At 34.5% G+C, this 20,609-nt stretch overlaps 3 protein-coding genes across 5 annotated transcripts; 1 reads left to right on the top strand and 2 right to left on the bottom strand.

Moving 5' to 3' along the window:
- Positions 1-175: 175 nt before the first annotated feature.
- Positions 176-4,135, bottom strand: rcvrn2 (recoverin 2). The gene is made up of 3 exons (XM_051866323.1): positions 3,755-4,135; positions 848-959; positions 176-584 (listed from the first exon to the last, which is right to left on the bottom strand). The coding sequence occupies exons 1-3, from the start codon at positions 4,133-4,135 to the stop codon at positions 499-501; spliced, it is 579 nt and encodes a 192-aa protein (XP_051722283.1). The 3' UTR covers positions 176-498.
- A 6,464-nt stretch (positions 4,136-10,599) lies between these two features.
- LOC127497775 (transmembrane protein 100-like) lies at positions 10,600-13,872 on the top strand. Of its 2 annotated transcripts, XM_051866509.1 has the most exons (3): positions 10,600-10,863; positions 12,423-12,559; positions 12,677-13,872. In XM_051866509.1, exon 3 carries the CDS (start codon positions 12,877-12,879, stop codon positions 13,309-13,311), a length of 435 nt encoding a protein of 144 aa, XP_051722469.1. In that variant the 5' UTR covers positions 10,600-10,863; positions 12,423-12,559; positions 12,677-12,876; the 3' UTR covers positions 13,312-13,872. The 2 variants fall into 2 exon arrangements, with proteins under 2 accessions (XP_051722469.1, XP_051722468.1); XM_051866508.1 differs by lacking the exon at positions 12,423-12,559 and having other exon boundaries at positions 10,603-10,863.
- Positions 13,873-16,563: 2,691 nt separating this feature from the next.
- Positions 16,564-19,502, bottom strand: si:dkey-85k15.4 (uncharacterized protein LOC100004563 homolog). Of its 2 annotated transcripts, none has more exons than XM_051866507.1 (3): positions 19,315-19,502; positions 17,300-17,798; positions 16,564-17,204 (listed from the first exon to the last, which is right to left on the bottom strand). In XM_051866507.1, exons 2-3 carry the CDS (start codon positions 17,778-17,780, stop codon positions 16,699-16,701), a joined length of 987 nt encoding a protein of 328 aa, XP_051722467.1. In that variant the 5' UTR covers positions 17,781-17,798; positions 19,315-19,502; the 3' UTR covers positions 16,564-16,698. The 2 variants fall into 2 exon arrangements, with proteins under 2 accessions (XP_051722467.1, XP_051722466.1); XM_051866506.1 differs by lacking the exon at positions 19,315-19,502 and adding an exon at positions 18,162-18,881.
- Between the last annotated feature and the right edge of the window lie 1,107 nt (positions 19,503-20,609).

Raw genomic sequence — 20,609 nt, 5'->3', positions numbered from 1 at the left:
TGCATAACTTAAATGACAAACATTATTGTATATATTGTGCAGTCTTCCTGGATGATAAGTCATTTTCTTTTTTTTTTAATTTTTATTTATTTTTTGTCAACAGCCTAGAGGTTTAGTTGGCTTTCATTTGTATTTTACTTCTTTTACAAGAAAAACATTAATTATTTTGCTCTCATTTCAATTCATAAAGAAAAAAAAATGCTTACAGCTCAAGAGTATCGTTATAATTTCATCCGTCAGAAAGTCTACATTTTTCACACATTTCAACACATTAGTATGTTCCCAGAAGTGACACTTTACTATCAGTTTACAACCTTTAATAATAATCACTATCCTCACTCCATCTGTCACAACTCAAAATATTGCAGTTAATGGGCTTTCAGATATTGACAAAATTAATGTGCTAAAAAACAAACAAAATGAAAACAAGAAAAGGGGGAAGCACAAAAGGAAACAATATGACAATAAAAATACAATGTTATTATTCTTGTTTTATTGTTACTTTTTGGGCTCATACTGAATAAGGTGGATAGCGTCTTCGTTTTCAAGAACACCTTGAATAAACTCACCCTCAGCCAGTCGTTCTGGAAGAAAAAGAGAAAGAGAGGGTGACAACTGGACAATCTTTTGACAGCAGCCTTTTGACATTACCATACCAACTACCATCATGCAAATATATATTCAGATACCACTCTTGAAACTTTTACCATGTATCTATGGATGACAGATATTTGATAATATATAACAATACATCTATTTTATTGTTTTAAAAGATATAAAAACAGTTATAAACATATAAAACATAGCTAATCAATTAAACTGAAAAATATAAAACCAAAAATATTACCATTTTCTTTTTTATCGAAGTACGACCACAGTTTGTCTGCTCTCTTCTCAGGAGTGTTCTCGTCTGCTGGAAGATTCTCTTGGTCCTCTTTGGGGATCAGCTTAAAGATAGCCTGAGGATCAACAAGATGGAAGAAAAGTGGAGGTGAGGAGGGAGGAAAGAAATAACAGACTAATGCTCATGTGAATGCACATGCTCTGTTGAATACTGGTAACACTTTATTTCCATAGTCCACTTTAGTCATTCTATTAACTATAAGTAATTTTGCAACTACATGTGGACTACTACCAGTCATTATAGTATTAGTAGACTGTCTGCTAACACTTTATTGTGATGCTCCCCCAACAGACATTCTACTGACCATAAGTAACTTTGCAAGTACATGTCAACTTATTCTACTAACCCGAATCCAAACACCAATCAGTCTACACTGTAAAAAAATTATATGATCATTAAGTTATGACAACATATGTTTTTACATTGCTTTAACTCATCAAAATAAGTTAAGCAATTTTCAACTTTTTTTTAAAAGTTATACAAGATTCAACTCATTTTTTTCAAGTCAGTTTAATGTAATTTAAGTTGAAATGACTTAAAAATCCAAGTTCATTGTACTTAAAAATTTAAGTCAACAACTTTTTTTTTTTTTTTTTTTTTTACAGTGTACTAATACTCTAATGAGCGTTAGTTGACTGGTAGTTGCAAAGTTACTTATAGTCAGTAGAATGTATAAAGTGGACTATCGAAATAATGTATAACTTGAATAATTTCTAAAACCTCTCTCTTTTATTTACATATAGGCTTGAAACTCAAAGAAAATTGCACATCATAATGGTATTGAATAATCAACTTGAAATATGTTGGTTCATATCCAAACATAACAACTTAAATTAAGCTAATATTAAAATTAATATATATAGTCTGTATATAATCTGTTTATATATATATATATATATAAAATTCATAATACAGTCTAGCTATTTCCAAATCTCATAGCATTTTCTCCCCAACACATCAAAAGTAAACACCTTACATCTCAATAGAGGCTATGTAATGTTTTATTACATTTTCAGACAGTGAAAATCTAACTGACAGTGAAAATCTCAGTGACATCCACAGCTAGTCATCAGCCATAATTGGGAGTGTCAAATGAATGACCATCTGCACTTCTGATAATGCTTGTCTGGAGGTAATCATCATAGATTAGGACCACTAATGCCAAGGGTCATCTACATAGACTTTGGTTTTGCCTGACCACAGCTGACCTGGATCTGAGTGGTTCAGTGAGCTGAGGAGATGTTTATCTCTGACAAATAAGACATGTAAGAATAATACAGATTAGTTGCAGTACCAAAGCTCCTGCCAAAACCACACGCTGGCCTCAACACAGCTCAGTCTTTAATGCTCTTTTGCGTTCAGTCACTGGCACGATGACAGAGACATTTACACTTATAAACCACCGAACCAGTGATCACAAAGCCTGAGTATGAGGTCAGTGCTGATCTGACACTAGCTGTGTGAGAATAACTTTTGAAATTCATCTACAAACGCCTTAAACTAGTAAACAGTGCATCAAAAAGGGAAGCGTATCTTAAGTTTCTGCGGTGGTGTACTCTCTTCCAAGGCTCTCTTACTGTGGCAATCTGCATGACTACTTAATGAAAAACATAGAGGAAATACTCTTTCTCATGTTTGTCCTGCTGGACATATAATAAGCCATTCAAGCCTCATGTTCCCACTGTTTACTGTGACTTCTGTGACCCACTTATCCAGCATCTTACTAAAAAAAGTATCTCACACTATAATCCCCTCACCACCTGTCTCTGGGCTAATGGCTGTCTACCTCCGAAAAGGCCTCGGTGTACATTTATTGTTCAAGCTAAACCATTTATCGGATGGATTATTCTGGGATCGGCCAATTCCATTAGCCATGCTCCAAGGCACTGGCTTGTTAAGTCAAAGTTTTAAGACATTTGGCTTCTTTTTACTGAGGACTTGTGTTTTGTTTGTGTTCAGTATTGCTGACTGAACAGAACTTAAAGAGAGAATAGAGAGACTATTTAAAGTCTGGTTCATTGATTAAATACAGAACATGTGATATGTGGTCAGGAGAAAGATTAGAATGCATTGGCGTGAGCACTATATGGGTGGCAGGGGCAAGTTGTCACACAGGGGGAAGTAGTCACATGGGCTGTATTTCAATAAGGATTTGAGTCAAATGTTTTTCAAGTTGGTTTTAAACATCTTAAATCAGAACAATTTTGTCCTCTAAAGTGTTAATATTATCATTTGCAACAAGTGAACACAATAAAACCACACTGGGATACATTCAGATAGTCAGCTATAATGAAGACAGATTTTAACTGAAAAAATTTCAGGACAAATTTTTTTATAAATGTCTGGTTGGGGTAAGTTGTCACATTTTTATCTTAACATGTTGTCACGTGTTCTTTAATTATTATACATTTAAAAAAAAATTTATACAATTGTTTGGCCAAATCAATACATTCCTACATTCCTTTTTAAAAAATCTTTTGCTGTTTAATTATTATTATTTTTTTGTTTAATAATTGTTTTACTGAAATGATAGACTGTTTAATGGCAGGTTCCAATATTTATATATAACTTGCCCCTCTGTGATAACATACCCTGCACATTGGGGCATGTTGTCACAAAAGGTCAATGTGTGTTCAATAAATGGTATCTTTTTTCCTGGGGAATAAGGGTGAAATATTCAATAATTTTTTGATACTCTGAGAAATTGCAGTAAAAAAGTGTGACAACTAGCCCCATTCTCTCTACATAAATAAATACTCGCTCATTTAAACTATGATTTTGAAGGGAAGCCACACAACAGTGCCACAAACCTTTCATATTTGTGAAGATGTCCACTAACATTTAACCTACCTGGCAGATTTCTGTCACTTCTGCCTTGGTGATGTATCCGTTCTTGTCAACATCGAAGAGTGAAAAGGCCCACTCCAGCTTCCGCTCCGTCTTTCCAGTTGATGTCATATGTAGAGCGATAATGTATTCCTTGAAATCCAATGTTCCATCATCGTTCGTGTCAAAGGAGCGGAAGACGTGTTGGGCGTATGATGTGGCGTCACTTTCTGGGAAAAAGCGTTCGTAGATCTTTTTAAACTCTTCTGGTGTGATACGGCCGGACGGGCACTGCTTCTTGAAGTTCTCGTACCACTGTGCCAGTTCATCCTCTGTGAATTTGGTATTGAGTTTGAGATCCTCCAGGATCTCCTTGGACATAGCACTGCTTTTGGCATTCCCCATTTTTGGCTGCTGTTGGAGGGCACAGTCAGGGGTTCAAGAAGTGTTGTTTGTCAGGTCCTCCTTTCACAACCAGAGACACACTCTACTTTGTAGCTGCTCTTGTTGAAATGTTCCCAGATAATCTCTTCTGCCTGTAATTAATGTCCCATAAAAATCTTGGTGCTCAGTTCTCCTTTGAAAATGGTGGATTGATAGATGCTACTCCAAAGAGTTAGCAGAGGAAAGAACAACGTCCGTTGTAATGAAGCTCTCAAATGTACAGGGAAGAATGACAGCCGTTTGATGACGGTGGCTGCTGATGGGTGGGTGAGTGAGTGAGGGTGGGGCAGGTGAACTTAGGCTGTTACCTTTGAATGCAGGTTTAAGTCGTTAAAGAGGGATTTGAAATGGCTGAGCCTCTGAGCCCCAAATCAACAGCTCGGGACTGTCCCTTCCATAAATGATTACAGTAATAATCCTGAACACACATACAATAAAAACAACATCTCATGACATCTATCTATCTATCTATCTATCTATCTATCTATCTATCTATCTATCTATCTATCTATCTATCATCTGTCTGTCTGTCTATCTATCTATCTATCTATCTATCTATCTATCTATCTATCTGTCTGTCTGTCTGTCTGTCTGTCTGTCTATCTATCTATCTATCTATCTATCTATCTATCTATCTATCTATCATCTATCTATCTATCTATCTATCTATCTATCTATCTATCTATCTATCATCTGTCTGTCTATCTATCTATCTATCTATCTATCTATCATCTGTCTGTCTGTCTGTCTATCTATCTATCTATCTATCTATCTGTCTGTCTGTCTGTCTGTCTGTCTGTCTGTCTATCTATCATCTGTCTGTCTGTCTATCTATCTATCTATCTATCATCTGTCTGTCTGTCTATCTATCTATCTATCTATCTATCTATCTGTCTGTCTGTCTCTCTGTCTGTCTGTCTGTCTGTCTGTCTGTCTGTCTATCTATCTATCTATCTATCTATCTATCTATCTATCATCTGTCTGTCTGTCTATCTATCTATCTATCTATCTATCTATCTATCTATCTATCTATCTATCTATCTGTCTGTCTGTCTCTCTGTCTGTCTGTCTGTCTGTCTGTCTGTCTATCTATCTATCTATCTATCTATCTATCTATCTATCATCTGTCTGTCTGTCTATCTATCTATCTATCTATCTATCTATCTATCTATCTATCTGTCTGTCTGTCTGTCTGTCTGTCTATCTATCTATCTATCTATCATCTGTCTGTCTGTCTGTCTATCTATCTATCTATCTATCTATCATCTGTCTGTCTGTCTATCTGTCTATCTATCTATATCTATCAGTCTGTCTGTCTATCTATCTATCTATCTATCTATCTATCTATCTATCTATCTATCTATCTATCTATCATCTGTCTGTCTGTCTGTCTGTCTGTCTGTCTATCTATCTATCTATCTATCTATCTATCTATCTATCTATCTATCTAATGGTCTAATGGTCCAAGGACAGTGTGAACGAGTTCCAGGCCAGTTGACAAAACTGTCACTTGCATTAAATGACCAGTTGTGACTCTGGACCACAAAACCAGTCATAAGGGTCAATTTTTTTGAAATTGAGATTTATATAAGTATGTATGGTTTGTTAGGATAGGACAATATTTGGCCGAGATACAACAATTTGAAAATCTGGAATCTGAGGGTACAAAAAAATCAAAATATTGAGAAAATCAATGTCCAAATGAAGTCCTTAGCAATGCATATCCACTCACAAAAATATATTTTTTTATATATTTACGGTAGGAAATTTACAAAATATCTTCATGGAACATGATCTTTACTTAATATCCTAATATTTTTTGGCATAAAAGAAAAATCGATAATTTTGACCCGTACGATGTATTGTTGGCTATTGCTACATATATACCTGTTCTACTTATGACTGGTTTTGTGGTCCAGGGTCACAATTGTCATAAACATGTTATGTCTTACAAATTTAAATATTTAGTTTGTGTGACACATCATACATTATTTTGAATTATGTTAATTTAAATATGTCACAATTGTAACATTATCTAGCTAACTAGCATTTTATTTATGTTTTGTTGAAATTTGCGAAACTGGCTTGAAATCAAGAAAACATTGCACAAGTCAGTAAGGCTTTATGCCTAAAACTATCTTTTTTTTCCAGCAAAAAATGTGTTTATGAATTTATAAATTTCATTGTAGTGCAATTTCCAGCTACTGTTACATATTGCATATTTAACTAATTATCAATTTATTTATGTGTCATACTGATTGATGACAGTAAATAAATATGTGATATTAGTAATGTTTGTTTTCTTTATATGAATTAATCAACCTTGCAGGTAAACTCCAGAGATCCTCCTTTCAAGAACTTTCTTGGTGGCTCACATATTTTGTTTGGATCACATAGCTAACTGATATCAAGAAATAAGGCAATTGTATAGAAAATATGCTTAAACGTATGGACAATAAATTAATTCACACACACAAAAAAAATGGAGGAAATGTTCATTATTATGTAATAATAAGATGCCTCCAAAACATTTAAGCAGCAAAAGTGCAGTGGTAAAGTCAATAACAATGAGTCCTGAACATACAGTCATGTCCTCAACTGACAGTCTTAGTCCTCTTAATAAGACATCAGAGCACTCTGGCATAGAGAGCAGCATTCAGAAAACCAAACTGACCTTTTGTGACATTAAAAATAAGGCCTTGATTTAGAAACATACTTATTTTTTCTCAACTTGACAATGTTGTTTCTTACAAAACAATATATAGCTTAAAAAAAATCAGCTTTATTGTTATATCTTAAGGAACATTTCTGAACTGTCAACACTTTCACTGAGTGTGAATCCAGTGACAGCAACTTTTACTGATGTCAGTATCAAGCTCATTGAGGTTAATTTGAAACACCTCTGTGTTTTGTTTGATGGTGTTTCAATTGCATGTTGTAATCAGGGGATCATTAAGCCTGGACCTGACATCTGTCCTACCCTCTTTTCCAGGAATGATCCCTCTTTTAATCTAATTCCTGTACTTCTCACCCCTCTACAACTCTTCTTGCCATCTGTCCTTTATTGGGTCTTTTGCCATCTCTGTTGCTGGTTTTCTAATTTACTGTATTATGCATCTTTTTCAGTTCAGCATCAAATATAAGCAACATGACTATCCTGTTCACTGATCGTATGTTGCCATAATGGTGTGTGTCCTTTAACACTTGCACATAAACTGTTGTAAATAAATTCATGAGGTCATGTTTGGTTTAGTGGCTAATAGCTGTTTTAGTAGCAGCTGTGTTTAGGTTCATTTGTAAATATCATTAGATTGTTGGACCTGTGACATACAGCATCCTTAATGCTGTTGGGTCACTTGAAATAAATCCTGGTAGTATTTTAGCTGCATGCGTACACTGTCAGAAACTAATATGTACTTTTAAAGTACTAATATGTACCATTTAGGGGTAAGTAAGGTACAAAGATGTACCTTTTCACTTTTGTACCTTAGGGAACTGCCCCAGTGACAGCGCCTTTTTTTCTGAGATTGTAGCAGAGATTTACTACTTTCTGGGCTTTCTCTAGTGACACACACACCTCTTCCTTAGTAATGTTATCTGCCACATTGCTTTACCATAACGATGTGTTTACACTAGGGGTGTAACAATATATCTTGTCACAATATATCACAATACAAAAATGCAACAATATCGTATCATGGATAGTGACAATATGTGTTGTGTATACCCAAAATGAAAATGACTGTGTGAGGAAAAATTCAAGTTTGCAGAGTTTTAGTGTCAGTACTACATTAAACTACTATAATGTCGAATATAATGTATAATAATGCAATGGGGGAATATTTGTGGGTCCTGATAATGCCAAATGTCTTGTTTTACCAGTAAAAAGTGGCCTACATTATTTGAAATATATCTAGTCAATGACAGAGTGCAAGCATATTTATATTTTTCTGTATTTTCAGCTTCAGAATCATGAATATTTTTATTCTGGTCTCACCATTGTCCTCTGCATTGGGTTAGCACCAAGTCAAAGCCTATTCATTTCCACCAACAATGTAATACCAAATTTAGCATTTTAATCAGCAGTTAATTATTGTTAACCTTTTACCATATGTCTTGGAGTATCGCAATAATATCGTATCGTGAGTTTAGTATCGTGATATGTATCGAATCGTGACATAAGGGTATCATTTCATCCCTAGTTTACACTGGTAAGCAGCGAGCAAAGCAGAGTGAGTGTTTTCAGTTCATTCATAGGAATGAGCTATGAGCAGCAAGGGCGGGTAAACCTGTCACTCACATGACATCACAGCAATTGCAAACCACAGCCATGTAATGATCCAATCAGTTCTCGATGTAAGAAAAAAAAACAATCTTTCCCTACATTTTTTATTGTTTGAGAAGCTGTTTCACTGGGACATCACAATATAGCGAGGAAAAGACTATACTTCTGTTTCATGCCGACTTTAAAACTATGCAGATTGTGCAAAAGATTCTGCTAAATTTATTGAATAAATCATATTGTATACATAACTTCGCAGTTATTGCATAAATGTTAAATATCGCAGTTTGAATGCTTTTATTGTGAATAGGCTGACTGGGTTTACAAAAGTAAAAAAGCATGGTGCAGCAGGTTAAGTAAAATATTATTAATTTATAATAAAGTGCGTATATTTAACAATATATTTATAAAGTACTATATGTTCAAGTTCTATTTTTCTAGCTAACTACCAAGCTATGGACTGTTACGTCAGGTGTTTTATTACTCTGCTCTATTGGTGGCTTTCCACGGCAAGAGATGTTGAAAGAAAATGAATGTTTTTAAATTAATTGTTCCACAAACAGTTTGTGATTTTTGACTCAGAATAAAGCGCATCATATGTTTAATATCTGGTATAGTTATTTTCTATTGTGTGACATTTAGGGTACGTTTACACAACAATGATGTACTAAAAACGGAAAAGTTTTCCTTTGCATTTTTCATGGATAAACGACAACATTGTCAAAATGATCCAACATTATCCATCACACGGATCCACGAAAACTATTAAAAACGCTGTAATATTCATGCCAGGCCAGTAGTTGGCGATGTCACTTTGTAAAGAAAAACCACATGTCTACAGACTGAACACGTAATACGCATGCACTGTTTTCACAAATTCACATTTTTAAGTTTACACAGAGACGATAACGGTATCGTTTTCAAAAACTTGCTCTTTGAAACCCGTTTTGAAAGGTTTCAGGCCCCCAAAACGCTGTTGTTGTGTAAATGAACGGCCAAAATGTATAAAAAATGGCCCCTTAGTCTATACAGTACACAAGTATTTAAACTGTTTACAGTGCTGACAGGAAAAAACAAAGTAACCTTTCACATTTCGTCTGTATTTTTCCCCCCCTGTCCTTATAAATTTCCCCTCATCAGGTCACACATTGAGATCTTAAGCTGCATTTGAAACTTTCCAAAACATTCTCTTGATACAGGTCTGCCCTGCCTTTAATCACCCTGGATTTATTTAACTCCCTTGGAAACACCAGACATACCTCACTGTCCCCTCTTTTAGCACAGGGATTTTCTCTGTGCTATTCCAGGAATTCCAAGAACACATTTATTGGATTACTTGTCAGGGCTAATTATGCCCACCTTGACAGCAAATTTCAAGGATTGCTGTGACTAGTGTAGAGATTTAGCCTATAGTAGTTGTTGTGATGGTTGTGTGAGTGTAGTTTTGGTCAGTGTAGTGAATCTAGACAAATTGCAAATGACAACATAATAAACAATCTATCAAAAATACTTTGTACCCTTTTCTGAAGGCGCACAGCATCAAACAGGCTTACTCGTCAGTCAATTGAATCAACAATTGTGTCACAAGATTGGGAGGGAAACACCCTCTTATGTAAGCGCTTATTGGCTTCATGGTGTTTTCAAATGTTTAATGCCTTTCAGGGTTAACAGATCAACTTGGGCTTTGAATGAGTAGATCTTTAGGAATACCTAAACAAGAATAGATGTCACTGATAAAGAAATTCAGCATTTCTTTACTGAAAAGACTCAAACCCAACTGGCATCAGATATTTCTTGAGCTTGGAAATGATTATGAGAAATGACTGAGGGATGATTCAACAAAATTAATAATTTTTCGCTTGCAAGAATAAGGCACGTAGACAGGATATCGATTGCAATGTCAAAAGGGCAGGGGAAATTTCTCTCAAAAGAAAAACCAAACTTTCTGCTTAGAAAACAATACCTCTTTTAAAAATGCAGCCGGTTCTTAAGCCATGGCAGCAGTGAGGGTGGGAGCAGAGGAAGGGAGGGAGTCTTAGATAAATACAAGTTAATGGGTCATAATGAAGTCTAATGACAGACACCGCTTTCCTTCGGGACACAAAGGGCGATGGAAACAAACAAATGATAAGGAAAATAAAAACAACAGTTCACCGGCTCTGTGGTGGGTACAGGCTGGTCTGCAAGTACTGATACACTACGTAAATGGTCGTAGAGCACTGCACTGGCATTTAACATGTTCTTGCCTGAGAGAAAACAAGTCACTGGAGAACATTTTTTTTTACACTGATGATTTTTAGGAAAAAGACTGGATGAATAAAGAGTTTTATTTGTGAAGCAATTATTTTTTTCTTCATGTTTTGAAATACTAAGATATTGGTGCGACTCTTTATAAGCAAGAAAAAAGGTGAGAAATTTATACATTTGACTAAATACATATTTTTGATATGTTTGTATTTAATTAACACATCTATTTATGTGTTAGCGGTCTGTTCAAATGTTTTAATGTTTTTGAAAACTAAATACATAGTATATATATATACAGTCAAACCAAAATTACTCTGACATTTTTGATAATTTTGATATATTTTTACTAGTGTGTGCAGGACACTATAGTTCATTTATGTAAGTGAGGATAGCGAAATAAAGTAAACTGTGACATATTATACCCAAAAATTCTTCATACAGTGGACTACCAGTAAAATTGATAAAAATTTGGAGCCAAAAATTATGCAGACACTTTGACCTGACCATGTTTTGCTTAAGTGTTATCTGACATAATTAAGATTAATTTTTTTTTTTTTTTTTTTTTGACACAGTTTAACTCTGAGATATTGTCATATTTTATTACCATTTTTTTAAACTATAGTGAATAAACTGTATTAATGAATGAAATGTTCAAGGTGTCTCAATAAATTTTGGTTTGACTGTAATAGTCTATTTAGTTTTGGGTCAGAATGAAAGAAGTCCACCAATGCTGCATTCATTTGATTGAAAATACAGTTAAAACAGTAATATTGTGAAATTTTATTACAATTTAAAATAACTTTTCTATTTGAATAATTTTTGAAATGTAATTTATTTCTGTGATGGCAAAGCTATATTTTGAGCATCATTACTCCAATCTTCAGTGTCACATGATCCTTCAGAAATCATTCTAATATGCTGATTTGGTGTTCAACAAACATTTCTTATTATTATTAAGTTATGCTGCATCATATTTTTGTGAAAACCGTGATACATTTTTTTTTTAAGATTCTTTGATGAACAGAAAGTTCAAAAGAACAGCATTTATTTGAAACAGAAATGTTTTGTAACATTATAAATATCTTTACTGTCACTTTTGATTAATTTATTACACCCTTGCTGAATAAAAGAATCTTACTGAGCCCAAACCTATGAACGGTAGTGTACTTTAGATGACGCTTAATGATCACATTTTAATATCCAAGATACTGATAGATAATATTAATTTTGACCATTAACAAAACAACATCATATGTTTTATTCGTACAATGAGAGCTAAACAACAATCAATATTTCTAAAACTGATGTGGTCTACATTTTTATATTGTACGTGGACATTCACCTAATAGTAATCTTTCTATAATTTATAACTTAAAGGGTTAGCTCACCCAAAAATGAAAATAATGTCTTTAATTACTCACCCTCATGCCATTCCACACCCGTAAGAGCTTCGTTAATCTTCAGAACGCAAATTAAGATATTTTTGTTGAAATCATTGAGTTGAAATGTTGAGGACTGCATAGCCAGCAATGACATTTCCTCTCTCAAGATCCAAGAACCGCTGATTCGATACGCTGATTCCTTACGCTCCGAAGCTTCATGAAGCAATGTTTTGAAATCGGCCATCACTAAATAAGTCGTTATTTTTTTTTTTTTTTTTGGTGCACCAAAAATATTGAACCACTGTACTCACATGAACTGATTTAAATATGTTTTTAGTACCTTTATGGATCTTGAGAGAGGAAATGTCATTGCTCCCTATGTAGGCCTCACGGAGCCATCGGATTTCAAAAAAAATATCTCAATTTGCGTTCCGATAATTAACGAAGGTCTTACGGGTGTGGAACAGCATGAGGGTGAGTAATAAATGACATTATTTTCATTTTTGGGTGAACTAACCCTTTTATTTGTCACCACAATGTCATTTTCTAGGCTATTATGCTGATGTTTATGTGATTTTGTATAATTTATAGGAAATATAGAAATGATTGACACAACCCTATGAGGAAAAATGAGAACGACAACCACAGAAGAAGCACAGCCTGGGTTGACAACTGCTTCCTAAAATATTTATTGTGTTGAAATCATCAATATTTAAGGAGTTTATAAAAATCATACATCAACAGAAGAGGCAAGCAACTTCGGAAAGACATTACTTTTGTGGAGCACATTAATGATGGCAACATCCGAGGACCTTTCATCCCAGTCTAACTCGACCCAAACCGTGAAATATGATCCAAAGTCTCAAACTGTAACGTTACCAAATGGGTTGGTTTCTGTGGCGGGTGTCACGGTGGTGACGGGGGGAGCGGAGCTGTCCTGTGGCTCCTGTATGTTGGCCTTTGGGGTTTGGGGCACTCTGGTTGGTTTGAGTGTTGTGGCACTGGGTTTATGGGACCATTTAGAGTACCAGAACAGTGGTCTGTCACACCTTCTGGCTCTTGGATTGGTACTGCTGCTTACCAGTACGAGCCTGGTAGCCATGATCTTTGGCCTCCGTTTCTTAATGAAAAAGAGAAGAATGATGGCCAGAAGAGAGAGGGCAGAAGCTAATTTAGTGTTGGTTAATGATTATGCAGAAGTTGTTTTAAAAAGAGTCACTGTGTAAAAGAGCAGCGAAGTGAAAAAATATGATGTGAGTTTTGTTCTCTCTGAATATGTCAGACTCCCCGCTGCTTCATCTTTCTATTTCTCCATCACTGTTTGCTTAATCATGAAAGAATGTCACAGGAAATCCATTGGGTTCACTGCTACAGGAAACACTTAGCTATTTCCTGTGTGATTTAAGAAACCACAAGAGACATTTGCTTCTGCGTTCATGTATATTTATTAAAAACAGTTTATTTACTACTCTTCAAAGGACTGTTACATTTTGAATTTAAGATTGAATGAATATTATTCCACAGTTTTTAACTTTTCAAACCTAAGCCCATGTCAATTTTTGTACTTATATATTTTGATATATTATTAATGTATTACATAAACTACATTTTCTTCATTGCCATATGCTGTCATTAAAATGACAACAGGTCCAATTACATCACATCTGCATAGTTTAGCAAATATAGATATAGTATAGGATATATAACATTGTTAACAGCTTGTGTGATTGAGAAAACCCACTGCCTATTTAAATATACATATATAAAAAAAAATTTTGTGCATACTGTATGTGTTATCTGAGTCATTTATCAATGTGTTTCTGAAAGCTAAAGCACCCAAGGTGGATTTTTATAAATGATGATCCACACCAAAAGAGGCATTACAGATATTTTTTAAAGCCTGATGTTAAGACTTATTTTGTTCAGCATTGTTATTTTACTTTATACCATGTATAGTACAATGATGCAACCAATGATGTGCTAAATTAATTGTAATTAATTTAAATTAATTGTAAATTAAATTAATGAATTGTAACAATGGAATGGTTGAGGACTTTAAAGAAAAATGTATTGCTCTAAAGTATCATTAGGCAGGCAAATTCACAGTAACTGACAAACTTGTAACTGCATCTTAAAACATCATCTTTGAAATTTTACAAATGAATTGTTCAGTGTAAAAACGGTAATGATTGTCTCCATCTGCTGGTCACTTTTATTATTCTTCGCAGTAATTTACTTGCTAAAATGTTATACTGCCTGTCATGAAAATTAATATTTACTTGAAAAAATCAAGTTATTCAGTCATTATTTCTTATATCATGGTGATGATGTTTATTATTTACAGTAGTGGTAATAAATTATTATTGGTATATGTTTTATTATAATAGTGGTATTATCAATAATGTTTGTAGTACTAATGAGAATATGAACAAGGGCATGTTACACAAGTATGTTATACAATGTAAAAAGGACAACATGAAAAAACATTAATCAAAGAAATATAATATGCTAAAACTTTAACTGAAATTCATATATTTTAAGGATCTGTGTTAGGCCCTCTGCTATTTTCAATATACATGCTGCCACTTGGTAATATTATAAGAAGACATGGAATTAGTTTCCACTGCTATGCCGAAGATACTCAATTATATATTTCAACACAACCAGATGAAAACTCTAAATTATCCAAGATCCAAGAACCGCTGATTCGATACGCTGATTCCTTACGCTCCGAAGCTTCATGAAGCAATGTTTTGCTTCATGAAGCTTTGTGTTTTGAGTGTGTTAAAGAAGTAATGTTTTGTTTTGAGTGTGTTAAAGAAGTAAAACATTGGATGACTAGTAATTTTCTTCTATTAAATTCAGATAAGACTGAAGTATTACTTATTGGGCCAAAATCCTGTACACAGAATCTCTCAGACTACAATTTGCATCTAGAAGGATGTACTGTTACTCCATCCTCGACAGTTAAAGACCTGGGTGTTATATTAGACAGCAACTTGTCCTTTGAAAATCATATTTCATATGTTACAAAAACAGCCTTCTTCCACCTCAGAAACATTGCTAAGATACGGAATATGTTATCTGTTTCTGATGCAGAAAAGTTAGTTCATGCTTTCATGACGTCTAGACTAGATTACTGTAATGCATTACTAGCTGGTTGCCCTGCTTCCTCAATAAACAAGCTACAATTGGTACAAAATGCAGCTGCTAGAGTTCTTACCAGGTCAAGAAAATATGATCATATAACACCAATTTTATCATCTCTTCACTGGTTACCTATTAAGTTCCGTATCGATTATAAAGTACTGCTAATGACCTATAAGGCTCTAAATGGTTTAGCTCCTGTGTACTTAACCGATCTTTTATCGCCCTACAATCCTTCACGCTCTTTAAGATCACAAAACTCTGGACTTCTGGTTGTACCTAGAATAGCTAAGTCCTCTAAAGGAGGGAAAGCGTTTTCACATTTGGCTCCTAAACTCTGGAATAGCCTTCCTGATAATGTTCGGGGCTCAGACTCGCTCACCCAGTTTAAATCTAGATTAAAGACACATCTCTTCAGCCAAGCATTCACATAATCCATCTCATATCAGATCAATTGCACATGACTATCTTTGCTTAATGTTATGAACAGCAGCTATGCTAATTATTCTCCATTTGCTTTTCTGTTTTACCTCGGGACGCCCGTCCCGAGGTGACTAGAGAGTACATCAGCTTCAGTTTGGATCCAGCCTCTTAAGAAGACCTCAGATGACTAAAACTTTGGAAGAGACGGCGCCAACTCCTGCGATGACTTCAGAAGATGCAACATCTGGATCAACACGCACATTCACATTCTATAAATCCTAATTATTGTTAATATGTAATTCATTTTTCCAGGAGCTCTTTGCTTCTACCTCCAATTAAATTGCTAACAGTGATTGTATGTTAATCGCCTAAATTATTACATTATTAGCTAACTGCAGTCTCCAAATTGTAATATTGATATGCATTCTCTGTAAAGCTGCTTTGAAACGATATGTATCGTGAAAAGCGCTATACAAATAAATGTGAAAAAAAAAAATGTGAAAAAAAAATCTTGAAAAGCTGTGGAAAATCTAAAAGATAGCTGCAGACAAAGCTCAACTTAGTTACAGCAACATTAGCATGCTTAAAAACCATCACAACTCTATTTGTCAAATGTGCAGCTCCTAGTGGACACTTACCAAACTACAAATGTATTACCAAACATTACATTTTAAATAAACATTTTAATACTTTATTATATTTTGCCAGCTATATTCATACATGTATATCTACTAGAGATGTGTTATAAAAACTTTTGATTTTGTGGCCTTTGTTTATAAAAAAAACTTACATGCATAAAATATAACAAAATGTTTATCAATATAAACAAACAGGTGATGTTGTTTCTAGATAAATGTTTTGATTATTATTAATTAACATTTAAGATACAAAAAGTCTTACTATGATACTGTTTGTTGTTATGTCATGCTTTTATTGAGAAATATTACATTTTGCAATTCAAAGTATTATAACTCATTTTCATTATTTGTTTATTGCCTCACTTGCATACATATAAGGTGGTTTCTATGCATTCATTTAGATGATCAGTAATAGTTGTCATATTCAGATTTTTGGGCTGAGTTGCATAAAGCCAGTAGTCCTCCAACATTCTCCCTCAAAGCATTTACATAGTCTGGTACACCCTGCCTATAAAGGAGCCGATTCTCTGCAACATTTACTACTGCCTTCATCACATCTTCCATGACCTTTATCACAGGCCCCCAAAGGATGAAACGTCGAGTTTGACTCTCCAGTACAGTGACTCTTCCACTAAGACTTTCCCTCACGGCTTCCCTGACTATTTTCTGAAAATCAGCTGTGACCTCTAGATGCTGCTTTGCTTCTTCAATTTCCTTCTGAATTTTATTCAGCACCTTATCAGTCTCTTTAATCTCATTTTGTATGGTAGAGATACTGGAATGGTAATTAGACACCTTTGTGCTGTTCTCATTCACTTGGGACTCATTTTTTTTTAGTTCATCTTCAGTATCCCTGATAGCCTTGGAGGCATTAGCAATTACATTTCCTCCTGCAATCATCATTACTGGACCTAAAGAAAAGCAAGAAACCATATCAGCCAAAAATACTTGTTATTTGTACTCATCAACATAATTCAGTAGTAGTGAATCAGAGAGGATTTCTCACCAGCAATAAATCCCAGACATGGTATTGCAGTCAGTACTGCCCCTGCAATTGCTACACCTTTACCTGTGTTCTTCCTACCTGTCTCTATTTTTATTTCATCTTTTCTTAATGCTACAATTTTTTCAGCCTGCTCCAAAGCTGCTTTAGAATTCTTTAATGACTCTTCAGCAGATTTCTTCTCGATGTGTAATTTATCCATGGCCATGCATTTTTCCTTGTTCTGTTGCTCAATATTTTCTTTTTCTTTAGTAAGTTGCTCCATGCATTCATCCAAACATTTCAGTTTTTCTTCACACATTTGCTCTGATTTTTTCAGGCACTGCTCAGCACGCTCAATATATTCCCTGATTTGTTTGTAATTGGGGCACATGTCGGTGTTGGGATCTATATGTGAATCCAAGAGGGACTTGCAGATGTTACAGATATGAACAATTCCCTCATTTAGAAGCGCAGAAACTGTCTCCAATGCCTGCAAATCCATTACACTGCAAGTGTGAAGCTATGGAAAGAGAAAAATATTTTGACACATTGAATGGCATTTACAATGGGAATATTTGTAATTTTTAGTTCACAACATCATATCTGTCAGGATGTGCTGTATTAAGCGCATGATGCAGGAGAATAAGATACAAATAGTCAGGGAAACTCAGGGAAACAGATATTAAAACTATTAACATAGACAACACAGAACAGTGAGCAAACAAAACAGGAAGTACTGTATACACACAGGTTAACACAGGGAACTAAACAGGAACAGCTGAACCAAATGATAATGTGTAGCAATAGAAACTAACAAGAACTCATGCAGACACGACAGGAACTAATCTAAATAGGGATGTGCAACAGCGACCGAGTACTCTACCGTGACAGCGACGATCGATCATGTAAACGACGATCTAAATGTTTTTTTCTTTTTTCTCCTGATCGGTTATAGCAGGACTTTGGGCGGCGCCATGAGCTCTGATTGTTTAGTTATCCACAGCATGAGTCAAAAGACGTGAGAGGAGAGAGAATGGTCTCGAAGTCACGCAGTGATGTCTAGTTTCACTTTGACAAGATCGATGAAAATATAGTTCAATGCAAGCTGTGCAGCGCCAAGCTTTTATCTTGTGCTGAAAATATCCTTTCAATTCTATTCATAATTAATTTAGCAATAATCATCAGTGATTTTCATACTGTAAAATAACATTTTGGTTGATCAGAAGTGCAAATTGAATCCAAAATATTGCTGAAATATTAGTGACAATTTTTAAAGCACATCGGAGTTACACTTTCGGTCAAACTCACGTTTGCATTCGCAAACCTTTTGCAGATGAAAGTTGTAATAGCTACATCTGATTAATCTACTATAGGATGCGTTGGGTCGGGATATCAACATTTATTAAGATGCTGAATGCGCTGCATATCAGTGATACTTATTAACTTCCTTATTAAAAACATTGCTGCATCATAATCTAACACTGTTCTAATCACCTTTTCATGTTTTCATAGACAGGTTTTAATGTCATATTTTTATTTTTAACATTCATTTTCCTAACAGTCTTCAGATATTTTCATCATCTCCATGACGGCCAGGCCCCACCCCTCACCCCACCCCCTATCGATGATCGAAATGAAAAATGCCCATCCCTAATTTGAACATGACCGTGATGGATCATCATTCACTTTTAATAACAGCAACACTTTGTGAAGAGATTAGATTTAAAAAAAAACACAAAATGAAAGAAACTTAAATGTCTGAAAATGAAATGGCATTCATAATAGCCTAACTGATTAAGACTAACTGAAATGTATGTTTCTGCATTCCAGTTTTCTGAAACTGTGAAGTAATGATGCTTTAGTAAAGACTCCAGCTGAAGAAAAGATGAAGTAAAAGTACTTTAGTAAACATTTTTTTTCTACACTGTAAAATGAAAAAACTTTAAACATTAGTTCACCTCAAACATAACAAACATACAATATGTGATATGACATGCAGTATATTGGCTGGAGTAGGACAAAATTTGAAAACATACCTGAAAGTGATGCACTGGATTTATCTTGTAGTTTCTTTCTTTTCAAAGGAATGCTTTGTAATTCTTGAGGATGGAGTGTTTGCGGGATGGAGCCTCATATTATGCTTTTATAACCAACATTTAGAACCAACACTGTTTTTTTTAAGCGAGAAGGGACCGCAGCATACTGTAAGTCACGTGTTTTGATCTAAATGGGATATTTTCCAGCGAAGAGCCTGATCTCATCCACTGAGCTTAGCTGACTCACTGAAATCACTGTCAATCAATTTTATTAGCACAGTGAGGGGAATTTTAAGAACGCTATTAAGTCGATTTTAGCTAGGCTACTTGTATGTTCGTAAGGGACCGTCTGAAAATAATGATTCTCGCGCTAAAATTGCATGAGCATCCATTCACTAAAACTTAAATGAAATGTTCACTAAAATTCACCTGAATGATAATTTCACATTGTAAAAGTTGTAGTAGACTCCCAGTGGATGGGGTTTGGCCAACAACTTCCATTAGGCCTATACAAAAACAGTAGCCTATTAATTAGGCTATTTCAGAAAAAAATCATAGATATGGATGCCAGTGTTGAAATTAATTGTATATTTTCAACTGAATATTTCATTGAAAATAGTTGTCTTGGATTGTACACAAAAGGCTATTAATAATGCCCTTTAGAGTGAAAGAATTTTAGAGACTGCTATTGATATTATGTAACTATGCATAATTCAAAATAGGCTATTCTATTATTAATTTACAATTAATATTAAACTTTGTTTTTAAATGAATATAAATAGGCCTAAATGCAAGCTTGAATATATAGGCCTAAGCTTTTAAACAGATTAATCTTGCGTGTATTCTTTTAAGCTCTTTGTGAAACCATGTAGGCCTAAATTATAAGGCCTATTTGTTTGATTCACTTGCATTGGTACAGTCAGATGTTTTTTCAGCTGCCTTTTCAAACTTTTGCTGTAAAAGCATTTCATTTATGATATTTGTCATAATGATCTCTTAATCTTCAACAGAAAAGTGAATTGTGCCGGAACTCTCGCGAGAAGTTAATCAAACTGACAACAGGTGTGTTCGTACAATACAGATGTTTCAGAGACATTTACATACAATACTTTATTAAACTGCTTAATACAGCGTCTGTTTGTACAAGAATAAAGTTCAACATAAGCCTACAGGCCTACTATTTAAATGTTGTGGGGTCTACATTTTAATCAGTTTTATTTTGATAAACATGACACAATATAACATCGCGACATGAAAAGAGTTTTTACTGATTTGTGGAACTGTTTAGTGGAACT

Source organism: Ctenopharyngodon idella, chromosome 16 (assembly GCF_019924925.1).
Source record: "Ctenopharyngodon idella isolate HZGC_01 chromosome 16, HZGC01, whole genome shotgun sequence".
In the NCBI taxonomy this organism is placed as follows: domain Eukaryota; kingdom Metazoa; phylum Chordata; class Actinopteri; order Cypriniformes; family Xenocyprididae; genus Ctenopharyngodon; species Ctenopharyngodon idella.
Note: the sequence above shows the minus strand (reverse complement) of the source record. Positions and strands in the feature narration are given on the sequence as shown.